Consider the following 20,351-nt stretch of genomic DNA (forward strand, 5'->3'; position numbering starts at 1 on the left):
GTTGCTAGTGACAGGCGAGAAACTTTTCATGTGTTTTTTTAATCTGAAAAAATAACTCGAGAAATAATACGTACTGTTAATGGAATGCCTGTTATGTGTTAGGCATTGTCTTATGCCCTTTGTGTATAACGTCCTTAATCCTTTTGATAATTCAGCAAAGCAAGCTTTTTTTAAAATTACTTTTATTATTATTACAGACAGGAAGAGAGGGAAGCATAGAAGATGAATTGTCCAGGGGGGTGCATAGCTGGGGTGGAGCTGGGCTGGGGTTTGCGTGTAGATCTGTCTGGTTTAAAAGCCAGTGTTCAGGGACTTCTCTGGCAGTCCAGTGGTTAAGGCTCCATGCTTCCACGGCAGCGTTCGATCCCTGGTTGGTGAATGAAGACCTGACGTGCCAAACAGCACAGCCAAAAAAAAAAGGCAAGCCGGTGTTTATTACTTCGCCCACGTGGTCCTGCTGTTCTGAAACTGGGACTCCTGTTCCTTCTTTTCCAGCCTCTGTATTAATTTCCCACACTCAGGGGTTCTATCTTGCAACCCCTGTCCCCAGCCTGTCTAGAAGGTGGGATAGGGGCTAATGTGTCTGGGAAAGTGACAGACGGCTCAGTTTGGTGTTGAGAAGCAGCAGCAGGGTGACAGCTGCCCCCACAGCTCCAGGCACGCCCCCCTTGGGCTTCCTGTGGGGCTGACTTCCACCCCTGGACGGATGGGGTGTGGGGCAGCTTCTGGAAAAAGAGCCATGGGTATACATCCAGATGTCAACTGGGGGCCTGGCTGCTCACTGCCTCTTCTGTTTTGACTGATGGGAGGTGCCAGGGGAGGACGTCATCACTTGGAAATTTGCCACCAAGCCCACAGCTTCGCTGCAGGACAGTGGTTCCCCAAATACAGGCAGATGCTGGCTCCAGGTGCTATAGTGGTAATATCTAAGTAATTCAAGGACAGGAAGTAAGTCTCATGCAGACATAAAGTGAGACCCTTAACTTCCCTTTTCAGTTTTCCTTCAATATTTCTAAGCCTGTCAGGACCCACTTTTTTTTTTTCTTTTTCTTTTTAATTTATTTTTTTATTGAATTTTGTTGTTTTCTGTCACACCTCTTTTCTTAAACAAAATTTTGGCTGCACTGCACCTTCATTGCAGCCTGCAGGCTCTTCGATGCATTGAGTGAGACTGAGTTGTCCCGTGGAGGGTAGGATTTTTGTTCCTCCACCAGGGATCGAACCCACATCCCCTGCATTGGAAGGTGGATTCTTAACCCCTGGGCCACCAGGGGAGTCCCAGGGTCCACTGTGGAACAGCAGACACTTGCTAATGTCTGTGCAACGAAGAGAGGACGAAGAAGCAGCAGGCTGGAGGCTTAGGGCCCAGGGCCCCTGTATCAGTGGGAATTTAGTAACATTTGCTTCTCCTGATGTGGATTTTGTTGTTTACCTTCTATTTATGGCAAGTGATACTAGTTTTCCATTTATGATAGTGTTACTGTGGAAAATTCTGAAAGAGATGGGAATACCAGACCACCTTACCCGCCTCTTGAGAAACCTATATGCAGGTCAGGAAGCAAGAGTTAGAACTGGACATGGAACAACAGACTGGTTCCAAATAGGAAAAGGAGTACGTCAAGGCTGTATATTGTCACCCTGCTTATTTAACTTATATGCAGAGTACATCATGAGAAATGCTGGACTGGAAGAAGCACAAGCTAGAATCAAGATTGCCAGGAGAAATATCAATATGCAGATGACACCAGCCTTATGGCAGCAAGTGAAGAACTAAAAAGCCTTTTGATGAAAGTGAAAGAGGAGAGTGAAAAAGTTGGCTTAAAGCTCAACATTCAGAAAACAAAGATCATGGCATCTGGTCCCATCACTTCATGGGAAATAGATGGGGAAACAGTGTCAGACTTTATTTTTGGGGGTCCAGAATCACTGCAGATGGTGATTGCAGCCGTGAAATTAAAAGATGCTTACTCCTTGGAAGGAAAGTTATGACCAACCTAGATAGCACATTCAAAAGGAGAGACATTATTTTGCCAACAAAGGTCTGTCTAGTCAAGGCTATGGTTTTTCCAGTGGTCATGTATGGATGTCAGAGTTGGACTGTGAAGAAAGCTGAGTGCCAAAGAATGGATGCTTTTGGACTGTGGTGTTGGAGAACTCTTGAGAGTCCCTTGGACTGCAGGAGATCCAACCAGTCCATTCTGAAGGAGATCAGTCCTGGGTGTTCATTGGAAGGACTGATGCTGAAGCTGAAACTCCAATACTTTGGCCACCTCATGCCAAGAGTTGACTCATTGGAAAAGACTCTGATGCTGGGAGGGATTGGGGGCAGGAGGAGAAGGGGATGACAGAGGATGAGATGGCTGGATGGCATCACTGACTCGATGGACATGAGTCTGAGTGAACTCCGGGAGTTGGTGATGGACAGGGAGGCCTGGCGTGCTGTGATTCATGGGGTCGCAGAGAGTTGGACACGACTGAGCGACTGAACTGAACTGATGAAGTTATCTTTTTTTTTTTTTTTATTTTTTTGGCTGTGTTGTGTAGCATGTGGACTCTTAGTTCCCTGACCAGGGATCGAACCCAAGACCCTACACTGGAAGCTTGGAATCTTAAGCATTGGACTGTCAGGGAGGTCCTTTAAGTTACCTTTTAAGATACACTGGTCAAAATAAGGGGCAGGAATTCTCAACCAAGGCATAACTGGCATTTGGGGCTGCATCATTCGTGGTGGGGGGGGGTTGCATTGTCCTGGGTTTTCTAGAATGTTTAGCAGAATCTTGACCTCCTCCACCTAGGAGACACCAGTAACTACCCCCCTTCTTCCTTCTGAGAATCACTGATTTAAGATATGCAGATTGAGAGGACTTCCCTGGCCCCCTAGTGGTTAGGACTCCCACAGGGGACGCAGATTTGATCCTGGTCTGGGACCTAAAACATTCCACATGCCTTGAAATGCAGCCACCCCCCCCCACCCCCAAAAAACACGTTCAAATTGAGGCAAACTTAAGAACTTAGAAAGTGGAGGTGGTTGGTATGTGGAAATCCCGTGTGTGTGTGCGCGTGTGCGTGCGCGCGCGTGTGTGATTCCTCAGCAGATTGCCTTCAGTTGGGGGTCCGCTTACTGATGTTCCCTTGGCTGAGGAGAGTTTAACCTTGTAGTTTGCTGTGTGGAACCTTCTGCCAGCAGAAAGCAAACAGAACTCACATAAATAGTCAGCCTGATCGTCCGTGGTTGTCTTCAGCTTTCCTTAGAAACATTCCGCTCTGGGAGTCATCATTACAGGATCATTACAGGATAGGGAGAGAGTTGCTGTGCACGGCAGAGTCAGTGACCACGAGGAAGGTTTCTGCAACCGGAAGGGTGTGCTTGTGCTCAGTGCATCCCCTCCCCGGTTCTTTCCGCACTTTGCCCCACGCTGGGCCGCCTGGGTGACTCACACCCAAGAGCAGGAATGGGGTTGGACTCCTCCAGGTTTCCCCGTGTTTCTCTGGCCGACACGAATGAGTTACTTAGAAGTGAAACCTGTCCTCATGGGAGCCACCAGCAGCCTCCCGGCCCCACCCCCAGCACTGGTTTACTGGAACCAGGATGCTATTTTTAAGAAAGAGCATCGTGTTTCATCATGGAAATTTTGAGCATCTGAGCAGGCGACTTGATGGCTTGCCAGTCTTTAGAGTCCTGAGCCCACGGCCTGTGCGTGCTCAGCTCTGTACCCAGTACCTCAGCAGGACATGCCTGGCCCGAAAGCAGAGGGACAGAAGGCGGGTCTGCCGCTGACAAATAATTATGTAAGTCGTGATGGCCACATCGGGATGCTTTGCTTTCGGCTGGCAGCATCTCAAGGGGCTGGCGGGGCTGGCAGTGCTGGGCTTCCTCCCTCGCAGCCTGTGCGTGTGCTGGGGCCCCGGGAGGAACATTCTGCCAGTGGTCTTTCTACCACAAGGGGCTGATAAGGGTTGTAATCCTCAAGATGCCTTGTTTACAGGCTCTCCTGAAGGATGTGGTGCCTTTTTTGGGCGAGAGTCGGGGTTGGGGATGTGTGTCTCAGAGCAGCCTAATTTCATCAGAGCCGGGCAGGTGCCCAGTCACCTGAGGAGCTGCCCTCTGGGGGCAGCCCTTGGGGTCAGCTTGCCTACAGCTGGCACGCTGGCCCGTCTCCTGGTTATGTGGGGCTCCGAGTCATCTTCCTGGCTGTTCCTCCAATGTGTTGCTAAAAAGGAGAGATGGGCGTGGAAGGAGATTATTTTCCTTCTCTTCTTTGATAGTAATCTTGGTGTGACTAGCACCCTTGTTAGCTTTGAGAATAAGACAGACCTGCTTCAAGACCAGACTCAGCTGTTTCTCACATTTTGTCAGACTCAGGGTTTTTTTTTCAGCTGTCCTGAGCTTTCCTCTCTCATCTGCAACATGTCAAAGTGATAAAAGTTCTTACTGTTATGTATTTACTTTCTAAATCTTAAAAAAAAAAACAAAAACAGATCCTGCTTTTCGAAATAATTTGGGCTTGGGGACAGAGCATCTTTGATTTGGACCACAGCTGGCTTTGTAGATGCATCAGCTCTGTTTTCCCTGCCCACTGAAGGATGAAGCCCCATGTGGGGCTGCGGTTCTGACCCAGTGGTGATGCTTTAGAGAGAGAAGTTCTGGGAGGGCATGGCCTTGACGGTATGGGCATGTCTCTTCCACAGGTGCGGCGAGTGGCTGAGATGCTGCGGTGGAGGCGAGCCCAGGCCCCGCACCGTCTGGCTGGGGCACCCGGAGAAGAGGGACCAGCGGTACCCTCGAAACGTCATCAACAACCAGAAGTACAACTTCTTCACCTTTCTGCCTGGGGTACGTACCGGCCGAGACAACATTGTTTTTTCCTTCTTACAGCACGCGTGTGCAGTGGTACCAGTCTTAGAAGACCGAGGCTCCTGCCGCAGGGCCTGTGAGCTCCCCGTGTGTTTTCCACGTCACCCCAGCCACTGGCCGTTCACCTCCCTTAGTCCTGAGCACCTGAAAGAGGTTGCCTTCTGTCTGCAAGTCTGTGAGACGCCACCTGATCGGTTGGAATAACTTCACATTTATTTGGTGTGTTCGGCCTAAGAGGAGTGAAAAAGATATTTTGAGGGCCTAGCTTTGTTACCAAAAAAAAAAAAATCAGTGCCTATATTTCCCCCGTATTACCCTCTTGGAACACATACTCAGAATAGAAAAGTTGGAGGATAAAAGTGTAGCGAAATTTTTTATTTCTTTTTCCTTTGGCTGTGCCGTCGTAGCTGCAGCCCGGGGGTCTTTTGCTGAGGCGAGCAGGCTCAGCAGTTGAGGCACACGGGTTTACTTGCCCCACAGCATGTGGGGTCTTAGTTCCCCGCCCAGGGATTGAACCTGCATCCTCTGAGTTGGGAGGTGGATTCTTTTTTTTAATTTTTAGAAATATTTATTTGGCTCTGCTGAGTCTGAGTTGTGACAAGTGGGCTCTAGCTCCCGGACCAGGGATCAAACCCGGGCCCCCCTGCATTGGGAACTTGGAGTCTTAGCCACTGAACCAGTAGGGAATCTCGGGAGGTAGATTTTTAACCACTGGACTGCCAAGGAAGTCCCAAGAAATCTTTTTAAGATAGATTTTAATACCTCCAACCAGAGACATTTTCTATTAACATATTTGCTAATGTTTGTTTTGCTTATATTGCCCTGCAATTGTCTGTTTTGTTCATTAATTTATACAAATCAACAGACAAGCCTTCTGAAAACCTTCCCCCCCAGCACACCCTTAAGTTAAATATCGATTTTTATCCATTGTGACCTCCAAAACTTCACCAGCTGGCTGCAGAAGCAGCAGCAACACTCAGTTCCAAAGCTGAAAGAAAAAAAATCACTGATTTACTGAGAGAACATGGAAACAAATACCTTATACTGTAGCATAAGGTCAGCCTGAATTTCTTTTTAATAATTGATTTATTTTTGGCTGTGCTGGGTCTTCGCTGCTGCCTGCAGGCTTTTCTCTGGTTGCAGCGAGCAGGGGGTTGCTCTCTAGTTGCAGTTCGGAGGTGTCTCACCGCAGAGGCTTCTCTTGTCGTGGGGCTCAGGCCCTGGGTCACACAGGCGCGGTGGCTGTGGCTCACGGCCACAGGGCCCAGGCTCAGTAGTTGTGACCCACAGGTCTCGTTACTCCATGGCCTGTGGGATCTTCCTGGACCAGGGATCGAATCCGTGTCTCCTGCATTGGCAGGCGGATTCGTTACCACTGAGCCCTGAGGGAAGCCCCAGAATGTTTCTTTAAGGGTGATTTTTGACTCCTTTTATCAGTACCTGGTTCAACCCTCTCCCCTGGCCCCTGAAATCTCAGTATCTAAAGTCAAGTGCAAGTTAATTCCTCACTCATGGAAACTCTGAGGCACGCCAGGCCACTGTCCCGCATCTCACAGCTACACCGCCTGGGGTATGTGGAGCATCCATGTCTCCATGGCAGGGCAGGAGCGAGGGGCCGGACGGTGTCCTGAACACACTGGGCATTTCTGCTTGTTGCCTGATGGCCAGATGAGTCGGGGTATGGATGACACTCCCAGGGCACGTGGGGCCAGTGGAAACCGCCAGAACCCTCCTGCCATGTGGGGTGGAATTCTGCTGTAGTTACTTCTGACGTTGGAATCCCACCGTCGAGACATCAGTGTATCTCTCTTTTGATTTAGTCTTACAACATGAGCCTTTTGCATTAAACCCTCTTCAGTGGCATTTGGAGTGGCCTTTTCTGCACTTGGAGAAGAAGTTTAAGAAATAAAACCTAACAGCTGTTGTCAGGGACTCCACGCCCAGAGGTGCCCGCTGTGTTGAATGTGGTGTTTAGCATTCCGACGGGTATCATGTGCTTCTTTACTTTGACAAATGATGTTTTCATCACCCAGGTGTGTTTCCTAGTTAACAGGTGTCAGAGTGTGAAGTGTACCAGGTACCACGTGAGTTGCGTTCTCCTGGGGGAGTGCTTGAAAGGTCACCCACCTGCCTCGCTCCGAGTCCACCAGCCCCGAGTGTCTCCTGTCTCTCTCCACTGCAGGTACTGTTTAACCAGTTCAAATACTTCTTCAACCTCTACTTCCTGCTGCTCGCCTGCTCCCAGTTCGTCCCTGAGATGCGACTCGGAGCGCTCTACACCTACTGGGTTCCCCTGGTGAGTCAGTTGGGGCATCCTTCCGGGGGGTCCGAGGCGGCTTCTGTCCTTCAGGCGGCTGGAACAGGACGTGGTCTTTCAAGGGAGCGGACGCCCCCGGCCCCACACGCTGGGAGCCCCCGAGGTTTTCTGGTGGCGCTCTGTTCCGCCCACCGCCAGGGCCCACGGCCGCGGCGCCTGGGCTCCTCCTTCCCTCTGTCTGTCCGCTGTCCGGTCTCTCCTTGTTTCAGCAAGCGTTTCCCACCTGCTCACCGCGGATTGCTGGGTACTGGGCTGGCACACAGTGGTCCCGAGAAAGGCAGGGCCTCCATCCCTGTGGCTTGTGCTCTTTGAATTGTTTTCTGTTTATGATGTAGTCTGTGTCAGCGTGAGGGGTTGACCACGGTTCTGCGCTTGGGTGTGTCTGTGTATGGAGTGTGACTCACCTGAGACTTGTAAATAAATACATGGAGGTCTGGAAGGTTCTTCACCAAAGCTAGTAGTTTTCTTTGGAACAGGGTTGAAAGTGTTCGTCACTTAGTCTCTTTGTGAGCTCATGGACTGTAGCCCACCAGGCTCCTCTGTCCATGGGATTCTCCAGGCTAGAATACTGGGGTGGGTGGCCATTCCCTTCTCCAGGGGATCTTCCCAGCCCATGGATCAAATCTGGGTCTCCTGCGTTGCAGGCAGATTCTTTACCTCTGAGCCACTAGGGAAGTCCTTGGGGGGGCGGTGTGGCCTTTTATTAAGTATTTTTTATCTTCAGGTACAGAGACATCTGTCTTAAGTCACCACAGTGCCTTTCTGGAAGCTGGAAACTTATGGGAAACTACATTAGCTCAGATGTGTAGTCAAGGTGTTTGAAACCGCTTATAGAGTTGCTCCCTCTGCAGGGGAAGACCACGTTGGTTCTTGGGGCTGGTGACCAGGGATCAAAGTGTTGAACACAACTCGAAGGCAGGTGCTGTACCCGGTTCTGGTCTGGGATGTGTTCCGCATATCAGTACCGATGATGTTGACCCCAGGGACTGCAGAAGCCCCTCAGGGAATACAGTGGGGGCCCGTGTGGGGGCCAGGATGACTTGCAGGGCTCCTGCCCTTCCAGCGAGAGCCCCGCTCCAGTTCTAGCCCATGTCTCTTCGCTGAAATGATGCTCAGACTTTCCAGGAGGAGCCAGGAACCTGACTTCTGATGCAAACAGCCAAGTCCTGGTTTTCCTGGGCCTCTGGCTGTAGAGAGAAGCCAGGGTTACCAGCAGCCTCCGGCAGTCCTGAGGCTTCTAAGTGCCCATGGCCTGAGTTTCCCGTGATGGTTCATACAGAAGGAGGCAGTCGTCTTGCACAAGTTCTTCCTCTCTTTCCACGGGCTGCAGAGAAGGGGGCTTAGGGGTCAAAGACAACTGGACGATACCTGTTTCCCGGTGACTGCAGCTGATTTCTCCTAAGTCCCCTAGATGTTTATGCGAGAATCAATATCCAGTGCTTAGCTGAAGTACACTTTGAAATGTGTCTGACCGCCCTGAGAGTCCTCTTGTTTCACGCCCAGCCAGGAGCTCAGTGGTTCAGAACGAGGGCTGTGGGGCCAGACAGTTGCCCTGCAGCCTCTTTGAGAAGCCGTGTGATTGTAACTAGCTTTTCCGAACCTCGGTTTCCTCATCTGTAAAGTAGGGGGTGGGTGATCGTGTCTCTTCCCATGGCTTGTTGGGAGGTGTGGTGAAGTACAGCCAGCAGAATGCTGCGAATAGCTCCTGACACGTGGAAAATTCTCAGGAAATGTCCTCATTTGAATTTTAAAATTCTGGTACCAGTGCCATTGTCGGTCGTCGTGTGGATCACGTCTTAGCTGTTGGTGACAGTTTTTCTTTTTTTAAAAAAGGTATTTATTTATTTGGCTGCCTTGGGTCTTAGTTGTGGTGTTCGAGCTCTCTCCTTGCGGTGCACAGGCTCCTCTCTGGTTGTGCTGCGCAGGCATAATTGCCGTGTGCCGGGTGGGGTCTTAGTTCCTGGACCGGGGGTCAACCCCACATCCCCAGGACTGGAAGCAGATTCTTAACCACTGGACTCCCAGGGAAGTCCTGGTAACTTCTTTCTTGATGCTAATGTATTCGTGGGAGATGTTCCTCAGGAAACAGATGAGATAATCAGTAAAATTGTATGAAGATCAGATAATAAACCTAGATCTCTTTGTTATTAAGGCTCAGCCTACACGATACCAAGGTTTCTGTTCCCTGGGTGTCGCCAGGACCTGTGGTCGGGGCAGGATGTTGTCACCAGCCCAGAAAGCTCTCTTTGCCCCTCTCAGTCAGCCCACCTCCCCATGCAGAAGTATCTGCCTTTCTGATTTCTTTCAGGAGTTTTGCTTTAATAGATCTTTTTTTTTTTTTTTTTAACTGCACCTTGTGGCTTATGGGATCTTAGTTCCCCAACCAGAGATCTAACCCAGGCCCTCAGCAGTGGAAACATGGAGTCCTAACTTCTGGACCTCCAGGGAGTCCCCAGTAAATCTGCTCTTGATGTACAGCTTTACAGAAGAGTCTCAGCGCCTTCAGGATTCTGTCTGTTCACTGTCACCACCTCTGATTTCCTTACAAGTTTAGACAGCCCTCCACTGCCATTCACGCTTCTTTTTCAGTATCTTTGGCCCTTCAGCCAGTTCAGTTGCTCAGTTGCATCCGCCTCTTTGTGACCCCGTGGACTGCAGCACGCCAGGCTTCCCTGTCCATTGCCAACTCCCAGAGCTCGCTCAAACTCCTGTCCATTGAGTTGGTGATGTCATCCAACCATCTCATCCTCTGTCATCCCCTTCTCCTCCCGCTTTCAATCTTTCCCAGAATCAGGGTCTTTTCAAATGAATCAGCTCTTCCCATCAGGTGGCCAAAGTATTGGAGTTGCAGCTTCAGTATCAGCCCTTCCAATGAACACCCAGACTGATCTCCTTTAGGATGGACTGGTTGGATCTCCTTGCGGTCCAAGGGACTCTCAAGAGCCTTCTCTGACACCACAGTTCAAAAGCGTCAATTCTTCTGCACTCAGCTTCCTTTATGGTCCAACTCTCACATCCATACATGACTACTGGAAACACCATAGCTTTAACTAGATGGACCTTTGTTGGCAAAGTAATGTCTCTGCTTTTTAATATGCTGTCTAGGTTGGTCATAGCGTCTTTTAATTTCATGGCTGCGGTCACCATCTGCAGTGATTTTGGAGCCCAAGAAAATAAAGTCTGTCACTGTTTCCATAGTTTCCCCATCTATTTGCCATGAAGTGATTTGGCCCTTAGGGACCTCCAAAGCTGGAAGGTTGGAATTTATATCTGGACCACATTTGCATCTCTTTGTAAAGCAGTTTCTAGCTTAAGAGATGGCAGGTCCCCTGGGATTGGTGAGGGTTCTGTGTGTGTGTATGTGTTGGGGGGGGCGGTCACAGACGTGGTAACTGTGTGTGCGAGCTCCCTGGCTCTTAAGGAGTTTCACTCAGTGGACAGTCTCTTTCAGCTCTGGGTCCCAGCACCTGACTGTGCGCCTGTGTGCGAAGTTACTCAGTCATTTCCAACTTTTTGCGACCCCTTGAACTGCAGCCCGCCAGGGTCCTCTGTCCTTAGGATTTCCTAGGCAAGAATGCTGGAATGGGTTGCCATGCCCTCCTCCAGGGGATCTTCCCCACCCAGGAATCGAACCTGTGACTCTTGTGTCTCCAGCATTGGCAGGCAGGTTCTTCACCACTGTGCCACCTGGAAGCCCATGGTGACTTAGGAAGCAGTGTTCATATGCAGCAGGGAGGTTAGCCCCTCCTGTCTTTGTGACAAGCACACACTTCCCATTAACATCGATGGGATTTAGCCAGACCCACGCAGAGAGAACTGGAAACTGGAACACTTGAAAAAACAAACAACCGAAACCTGGATTCTGGCCCAGGACAAAACAGCAGCGTGCAGCGTGGTGGGGGCGGGTCCTGCAGGCGTGGGCCGCGCTTCTCCTGACCAGGTCTTCTCACCTCCCTGTGTGGTCTGGTCCTGCTTCCATTCTGAAATGTACCGGTTTTGCTGTGGCTTCAGCGTGTACTTTCCTTCTGATCGGAAACAGGAGAAATCCTTTGATGGCAAAGACATATGGGCCTCGGGAGGGGTTCCACGAAGCGGCACATCGCTGGCTAGATTTACATAAGAGATTTAACGTCCTTTGAATCGAAGTTAATATATCGCCCGGGGTAAACAGTATGAAAATGAAATCTTCAAAGAATTCACGACTGCTAATAACCTCAGGGGCAGTTGTGCCCTCTGTATTAAAAAAATGACTTTAAAAAGAGAGATGACAAGGCTCTTTTGTAAGAAAAATGAATGGCTGCTCTTGCTTTTATTGATACGAGAAGAAAAATCAAGACGAAAATAGACTCCTACCATGGGTGACAGACGCCAGTCCGCACCAGGTTTTCCGAGTGGGGATATCAACGCGGGAAGTGGGACGGCTTAAAGTGGGGATATCAACGCGGGAAGTGGGACGGCTTAAAGTGGGGATATCAACGCGGGAAGGTGGGACGGCTTAAAGTGGGGATATCAACGCGGGAAGGTGGGATGGCTTAAAGTGGGGATATCAACGCGGGAAGTGGGACGGCTTAAAGTGGGGATATCAACGCGGGAAGGTGGGACGGCTTAAAGTGGGGATACTAACGTGGGAAGGTGGGATGGCTTGAAATTTTCCTTTTACTAATGGGTGCTTATGTACGAGTGGGGATATCAATGCGGGAAGTGGGACAGCTTGAAATTTTCCTTTTACTAATGGGTGCTTATGTACGAGTGGAGACATCAACGCGGGAAGGTGGGACGGCTTGAAATTTTCCTTTTACTAATGGGTGCTTATGCAATCAATACTTTAACATGAGGATTCCCGTGGTGGTTCAGTTGTTAAGACTTTGCCTCCAGCGTAGGGGGTGCAAGTGTGTTCCTGCTAGGGGAGCTAAGAGTCCACATACCTTGTGGCCAAGTAAGAAGTCCCCACCCCACCCTGTCCCCTTCTTACAGAGGAATCTAACCAACAGTTAAGGAGTGGGGGCTTCCCAGGTGGCGCAGTGCTAAAAAATCTGCCTGCCAATGCAGGAGATGTAAGACATGTGGGTTTGATCCCTGAGTCAGGAAGATCCCCTTGGAGTAGGAAATGGCAACCCACTCCAGTATTCTTGCCTGGAAGATTCCGTGGACAGAGAAGCCAGGTGGGATATCGTCCGTGGGGTCACAAGAGTCAGACATGATTGAGCTCACATACACACACACACACACACACACACACACACAGACCTTATAATAAAAAAAAGTTCAGGATATTGGAAAATCTTCAGCAGTGTATGAATATTTGTTGGTGTTTATGTGAACACTGTTATGGCTGGAAGGTTGATTTCCCTACTGGCGGGTCAATACAAATAGGCATCGTGACTCATTTTGTGCTCCGGTGGCCCCCCTGCTTGGTTCCACCCATCCAGGTTTCTGCAGGTGCAGAACGTTGCGGCCCCTGAGAGCAAGGACTCTGGAACAGGAGCCCCTGAATGATCACTCAGGACCTTGACGTCCCTGGTTTAGTTGCTAAGTCGTGTCTGACTCTTTGAGGCCCCGTGGACTGTCGTCTGCCAGGCTCCTCTGTCCGTGACATTCTCTAGGCAAGAATACTGGAGTGAATTGCATTTCCTTCTCCTGGAGATCTTCCCGAACCAGGGATCCAACCCAGGTCCCCTGCACCACAGGCGGATTCTTTACCAACTGAGCCACCAGGGAGGCCCATTTTCTTTACCTCTGAGCGTCTCAGTCTCTTCCCGGCTAGTGTGGCCATCCCAGGGGTGAACTGCTCCAAGGGGGGGAGGTGCTCCGATGGCACCCGGCGTGTGGCGAGTGAGCCACAGACGTCAGGGGCGTCCCCGCCGCTCAGCCCTTACCAGCGGCCGGACGGCTCTGGGGCTTCTATGTTTCTCACTCTTAGGAGCCCTGGGTGGGGGCGAATGGGACGTCCTGGTATCTGCGAGGGTTTCTCGGGGGTAGGAGATGCAGAGAAGTGGGCCTGCTGGGGCTCGTGCACCTGAAACCCTGCCGCCCTGGTCTTCTGGTCTCTTCTGTCCCGGCCCCAGGGGAGGCCGGTGGCTTTCAGGCCGGCTCACCCTCTCTCTCTCTCCCTCTCACTCTCACCCTCTCTCTCTCTCTCCCTCTCTCTCTCATGCAGGGCTTCGTGCTGGCCGTCACCATCATCCGAGAGGCGGTGGAGGAGATCCGATGCTACATGCGGGACAAGGAGGTGAACTCCCAGGTCTACAGCCGCCTCACGGCGAGAGGTCAGCCTCCTGCTGCCCAGCCCCAGGGGGTGGCGGGCGGGGTGGGCATTGGGTCCCAACTTGGCCACGGGCCGCTGACCGTCAGGGAGCAGAGTTCACAGCCCAGGGCCGTGGGGTGCGGGCGGTTGGGGCGGGACAGTTGCTCAGTGGCCGAGCAACTGAGGGAGGCCAGGGTGTGCCCCGGGCCTGGGGGAACTCTGGCCACATCCCTGGGCCATCACTGTGCCCCTGGAGCCCGTGCTGACGGCTGACCTGTGCCTTATCCACCCGGGATTAATTGTGCGCTCGTGACATTCTCCGAGTACTCGCCCCTTTCCCCCGCTGGCTGAGGAGGCAGCCCTTCTGTTGGCGTTTGGGTGTGTGCATGCTCAGTCGCGTCTGACTCTCTGCAACCCCATGGACTGTAGCCCACCGGGCTCCTCTGTCCATGGGATGCTTCAGGCAGGAATACTGGAGTGGGTGGCCGTTTCCTCCTCCATGGGATCTTCCTGACCCCAGGGATTGAACCCACATCTGCTGCATTGCAGGCAGATTCTATGCCACTTGAGCTCTCTTGGTGTGGAGACTGTAAACTCTGTCCTACACAGGTTTTCAAGGGAGCATAGCTCTAAAACATATTCTTTCAACATTACAAAACTAGTGTGACAACTTTGCAATGTTAGTTTTTTAAGAAGGCACCAGACTTCATACTAAATGTTGCGTCTGTGAAGGTTTCTTTGGAGGGATTTTATAAATTTTCAAAATGGAAGAATAAAGAGTGAATAATCTGACCCGAAGAGAATTGACTAGGCACACTTTCATTTGAAATTTTGAAATGGTGGAATTTAAAAAACCCATTCAAACACACCATGGAGAACCCATGAAACAACCCAACTGATGTCGACTTTTATTTCGAAGTACGGATTCTACCTAGATTTCCCATAGGAAATAAGAATATTACCTTAAACACCCAAGGATGACTGATCCCGTTCAGGGATTAATGTTTCAGGAACCGGTGAGGGGGATAAAAGCTGTGCTTTGCCTCCAGGAAATTGAGAATTCTGAAGGAGATAAGATAGATGCCTGAGGGAGCCTGCACCCAGCCGGGGTGTGAACTGCTTTATGGGGAGTGCCTCAGTCTTCGCCAGAAGCAGTTCATCCGTAGTTTCTGGGATCTGAGAAGACTTTTCCTTCTAGGAAAAATTTTGGAGAAATTTATTTAAGACTCCAAAAATTTTTTTTTTTTTTTTTAGTATAGACGCATGACGGCTTGCTTCCTATGTGGCTCAGTGGCAAGAATCTGCCTGCCGGGCAGGAGACGCAGGTTCCATCCCTGGTTTGGGAAGATCCTCTGGAGGAGGAAATTGCAGCCCACTGCAGTACTCGTGCCTGGGAAATCCCATGGTCAGAGGAGCCTGGCTGGCTGCAGTCCACGGGGTCACAAAGACTCAGACTCGACAAGTGACTAGATAGCAACAGCAGGAGGGTGTGAGAGTATTTTGCGTTAGTTCATTTAAGGAGATTTTCATAGTCGGTGGTCTTAAAAGTTGCTAGTCTCTGGGAAAAGGTGGGATTTAGAGTTGGTATAGAAATGTCTTATTATTGCTGCTGCTGCTGCTAAGTCGCTTCAGTCGTGTCCGACTCTGTGTGACCCCATAGATGGCCTCCCACCAGGCTCCCCCGTCCCTGGGATTCTCCAGGCAAGAACGCTGGAGTGGGTTGCCATTTCCTTCTCCAATGCATGAAAGTGAAAAGTGAAAGTGAAGTCGCTCAGCCGTGTCCGACTCCTAGCGACCCCATGGACTGCAGCCTACCAGGCTCCTCCATCCATGGGATTTTCCAGGCAAGAGTACTGGAGTGGGGTGCTATTACCTTCTCCACTTAAACTACTTATATTTAGGGCGTTTTGCTACCTAAAGAAAGAAACCCCAACATAATCTTTGCAAAGGCAGGTGGCGTGGGCTTTCCACGGGGGTAACCAGAAGACCCCCCTGCAAGACATGTTTTTGTGGTTCGTGTATATTAATCCTCCATTAATAACATATTCTGACTATAACGTTTAAAACACTCGGCAGCCCACAGAAGCTCCGCCAGACAGGGTGCGGTGGGTCTCTGTCCAGCTCAGGAGGAGGGTCTGGGGACCCCATGCATCGCCGTCCAGGCTCCACACCTTCTTTGCTTCTTTTCATATTGCAATTGCTTTTCCCGTGAATGATTTTTTTTCTGCCCTCCCCTGCAGACCCCCTTTCTCAGCCCCCGCTTTAGCTTCCTCCAGCTCTTGAAAAGATCGTAAGGAGAACTGGCAGATGCTCCTGCGGTAAAAGCTTGTCTTCCTTTGTGGGTCTCCTCCTGTGGCCCGTGGTTCCCATTGTCACGCCAATCCAACGGGACGGGAGAACGGAGCAGAGTTCTGAGTGTCAGCCCAAACCCTGGCTCCACAGAAAAGAAGGCACTGAAGAAAACCACCAGCTTGGAAAGCGAAAGCACAGTGGGAGTGTGTGTGGGGGAGGGGTAGGGATGTAGTTATTTGATACACTTTGGGGGAAGGGCCAAGGTAAGAAGCTAAAATTAGAGGATTTCAGAGAGAGGAAGAGAAAGAAGCCTTTTTTGACCTTACCATTCAATCGCTTAATATTTTCTGGAGTCAGGGTTTTCATCAAGATCTTTTAGTAAGTTCAAAAGCAAAGGGCAGCAGATACATGCATGTGTAGCCATGCAGGACTATTTTCTGTTTTTATCACATGGCATCTTAAAATGTACTTTTCAATACTATTTTTGGAATTCAAGAAAGTTTGGAAACCAAAACATCAAGTCCTTGATCATGAGATTGTAAGCCATAATATTTACCTACGTTCTGCATCATTTCCTGGTTTATAATAGCAACACTGTATTAATACTAATATAGTTAAATAATTGGGGAAAGAACGTGAAAGTGTTGGTCGCTCAGTCGTGTCTGACTCCTTGCAACCCCACGGACTGTAGCCCACCAGGCTCCTCTGTCCATGGAATTCTCCAGGCAAGAATACTGCAGTGGGTTGCCAGTCCCTTCTCCAGGGGATCTTTCCAATCCAGGGATCGAACCCGTGTCTCCTGCATTGCAGGCTGATTCTTTACCATCTGAACCACTGGGGAAGCCCAAATAATTGGGTAGGGGGGTGGTGATAATTTCTAACTAGCAAAATAGTTGCAAAAATTATGTGGAAAACTCCTGTTTGCCCTCACCTAGGTTTCTCAGTTTTTAACCTCTTGCTTTTTAATACTCTCACCTCACCCTTTCTAAGTCCTTGGAGAATTAAGTTGCAGACATTCCCTTTTAACCCCTTCATGCTGCTGCTTAGTCACTAAGTCATGTTCAGCTCTTTTCAACCCCATGGACTGTAGCCACAGACTGGTTTTCCAGGCAGGAATATTGGAGTGGGTGGCCATTTCCTTTTCCAGGTAACCCCTAAATGTGTGTGTCTGTGATAGTCATTAAGTTGTGTCTGACTCTTTGCGATCTCATGGACTATAGCCCACCAGGCTCCTCCGTCCGTGAATTCTCCAGGCAAGAATACTGGAGTGGGTTGCCATGCCTGCTCCCGGGGATCTTCCTGACCCAGGGATCGAACCCGGGTCTGCTACAGTGCAGGCAGATTGTGTTTAATTCCCAGTAGGATGTTTCTCTTAAATAACACAGTATAATTACAAAATCAGTAAATTTATCATGAATATATTACTGTTAACTTCCTCTATACTTTTCGCTCAGAATTTGCCATTTGTTCTTTAAATGTTTTTTAATAGTATTTTTTTTTTCCTAGTCCAAAAAGCAGTACAGGTTTGCCAGTTGCGTTTGATTGCTTCCTTAATCTCCTCTAACTTGGCAGAGTGCCCCAGATTTCTTTGTTGTGACATTGACATTTCTGAAAAGGACAGGCCAGTTTCAGGCCAGTTACTTTGTACTCTGTCCCTCAATTTGTGTTTGTCTCAAAATTAGATTCAACATATCGCAGAGTTAGTATCATCATAAGAATGTCAGTGGCACAGATTCTGGGATGTTGCCAAAGTTTTAGAGGCATTATGTTAGTCAAATTGAAAGAGTTCTAAACTTGGAGGGAAAAAGTTGAGTTTAAATAATTGAACTTAAAACCCTGGAAATCATGAACTTAGCACTGGGAGGAAAAATGGATAGTGTTTTTTTAATTGCTGCTTCCAAGGGTTTAGATCATCTTATTTCAATCATAATGTGTCTAAAGCAACACACCAGTAGATCAATTTTTAATGTAATTGTCATAGTTTAATAAGAAGTATTTGAAGCACTTTAATAGTAAAATTAACCTACGTGTAGAAATGACCTTTTATTCATTCTTCAAGAGTATTTGAGACTCCAGCGCTTTCAGATTTTGTGATGGGTTTCTGTATTGCAGAGATAAACATGAGAGATTGGGACTTCAAGGAATTAACAGTGCAGCAAGGTATCCAGACAGGCAATTTAGGATGATTATAAAATGTAACTTGTAATTATACTGTAGAGGCACAAGCATTATGGCCCTTCCAAGCCACCACTGCATTTCTGGTCCTGAGCACAGTGCCTGGTGGGGGAAGAAGTTAGTGATTCCGAGTTTGTGTGCCGCCCCTCTGCCGTGGTGGCAGATCCCTTAAGCAGTCAGTGAATTGGGGATAATAATGGTGCCTACCTTAGAGAGCTGCCGTGAGTAAAACTCTTGCATGAGAAGAGTTTAGCACTGGGCTGGGATTAGATCTGTGCCCGAGAAAGGCAGCACGAGTGGTATTGTAGCAGGGCTTCCTTAAATACTGGTGGAATGAGCTGGAAGTTATGGGAGGTTATGGGAGTGCATCAGGCAGGAGCTGCTGGTGTCTTCGCAGAAGAGGTGACCTGCATCCTGAGTCCTAGAGGACAAAAGAAGGCAGGGCTGGCTTTGTGATTTGCAGTGCTGAATGCAGGATGAACACAAGGGGCAAGGGGCCCCCGTTCAAAAATTGTTCAGAATTTCAAGATGGCACAGCATAGCGTTAAACCAAGTCACAGCCGCTTTTGAGTGCATCCCCCTGTGCTGTTAACGTGGATCACATGCCCGGGAAGTGGCCTGGTAAAGAATTCTCCGGGGGACTTCCCTGGTGATCCAGAGGTTAAGAAACCTGCCTTCTAATGCGGGGGACTAGGGTTCAGTCCCTGCTCAGGGAACTAAGTTCCCACACGCTGCAGGTCAGCTAAGTGTGTGTGCCAGTTACTGAGCCAGCGCACTGTAGAGCACGTGCTCAGCAAGTGGAGAAGCTTGCAAGCCTCCACAAAGACCAGGCACAGCTGGAAGAAAGGAAAAAGAGTCCCCCAAAGGTCACAGACAGTGATGGTTAGAAGCGTGGGGGACAGAATTCCATGTTCTGGCTCCATCTTGTTCTTCCCAATTCAGCCTTGTTTCCTGAGCCGCTCCTTCCCGGGAAAATAGAAGAAAAGACCATATGGGCCAGTGAAGACCTGAGACTCCGGGCAAGTTCATTTTGTGATCCAGGGATCTGTCGTCAAGGCATGCAGCAGGGAGATGGTGCCACTGGAACTGTTAGGAAAATGCTGTCCAAAGTGGGAAGCAGGACAGGAAAAAACAAAGGTGTTCGACTAGAAACCAGCCAGGCGCTGGGTAAGGTCTGCTCTGTACTTTTTAAAACAGCCTCATGGAGGTGGGTTTTACAGATGGACGTCCGAGGCTCAGAGAAGGACAGCGTCGTGTCTGAGACGGTGGGGCAGTTACAGGATAGAGCTGTGGCGTGAGCCTGATGTAACACCTTCATCTGTGAGTCTGGTCACTGCTGGGCCCTGAGCTGAGGCTCAGACTTTCCCGCAGTCTCTTAATAATTGTCACAGTGTTCAGCTTGAGCACATAGTTTAAAAACGCGTTTTTAAAATGGAAGTCTTGGTTGATTCACAGCATGGTGTTACACTGTGTCTGTTTCTGGGGTGCAGCCCAGTGATTCAGTTATATGTTGAGTTGGCCAAAACGTTTGTTTGCATTTTCCTGTGAGATCTTTTTGGCCAACCCCACACATATATATGATGGTGGTTTAGTCACTAAGTTGTGTCCAACTCTTTGACCCCCATGGTTCCTCACTAGATTCCTCTGTCTGTGGGATTTTCCAGGCAAGAATACTGGAGTGATTTCCTTCTCCAGGGGATCTTCCCAACCCAGGGATTGAACCCACATCTCTTGCATCTCCTGCATTGCAGGCAGATTCTTTACTTCTGAGCCAACTGGGAAGCCTTTTCAGATTATTTTCCGTTACAGGATTTATTACAGGATATTGAATATACAATATGACAAAACACATTTCTGAGTCCAAAGAAGTCGATCCAGCCTCCTCATTCTGAGGCAAACTGTTGAAAGCCATATAAGAAGGGTGCTTTTAAATAAGTAATCATCCCCTTTCCTCCTGCTTGAAATCCACATTTAAACCTGATCAGAGACTTAAGAGAGGTTCTCTGACCTTTATGCGTTTTATGACTTTAATGGTAGAGCTGTCTTTCCAAATTAATAGCATTCAGTGGCCCTGGAAACACCAAAGCCGAAGAAGAGAGGGTCTTAAAGTCATAGCAGGCTCAGCAAAACTTTGTTTTGTTACTTGAAAGATCTGGCTTGGGCCAAGAAATAATAATTGGTAAAGGAATTATTTTTCTTTATCTTTGACTTTCCCCAAACCCAAACTTTATTTCTTAAGTGGGGAACCTGCCTTGCTTATCACAGGTGGGGTGTGGGTAACTGGTTTCAAATTTTCACCAGATGAATTCCAGGGGTCTTCATGCCAGGAATGTTTTCCCAGCCTAACTTGTGATCAAGGGCTAAATGAAGCAAGTGGATAATTAGCCTTGAAAGAAAGTGCAAACAGAAGCACAATTAAACAATTGCTGGTGCTTCTTTCCTGCTGGGGACATCTGGGCACAGGGTGA

The 20,351-nt window shown here is 49.2% G+C and overlaps 1 protein-coding gene across 4 annotated transcripts in view; it reads left to right on the forward strand.

The window, feature by feature from the left end:
- ATP9A (ATPase phospholipid transporting 9A (putative)) overlaps positions 1-20,351 on the forward strand; it is a 122,686-nt gene that overhangs the window by 20,252 nt on the left and 82,083 nt on the right. For 3 of the 4 annotated variants that reach the window (XM_027558250.1, XM_027558252.1, XM_027558251.1), the window contains exons 2-4: positions 4,690-4,834; positions 7,038-7,151; positions 13,330-13,438. In XM_027558250.1, the coding sequence (XP_027414051.1) occupies positions 4,690-4,834; positions 7,038-7,151; positions 13,330-13,438 (368 nt within the window). Of the gene's footprint in view, positions 1-3,768; positions 3,790-4,689; positions 4,835-7,037; positions 7,152-13,329; positions 13,439-20,351 lie in introns of those variants that run through there. The other variant, XM_027558254.1, reaches the window with a different exon arrangement.

This window comes from Bos indicus x Bos taurus, chromosome 13 (genome assembly GCF_003369695.1).
Source record: "Bos indicus x Bos taurus breed Angus x Brahman F1 hybrid chromosome 13, Bos_hybrid_MaternalHap_v2.0, whole genome shotgun sequence".
Lineage (NCBI taxonomy): Eukaryota > Metazoa > Chordata > Mammalia > Artiodactyla > Bovidae > Bos > Bos indicus x Bos taurus.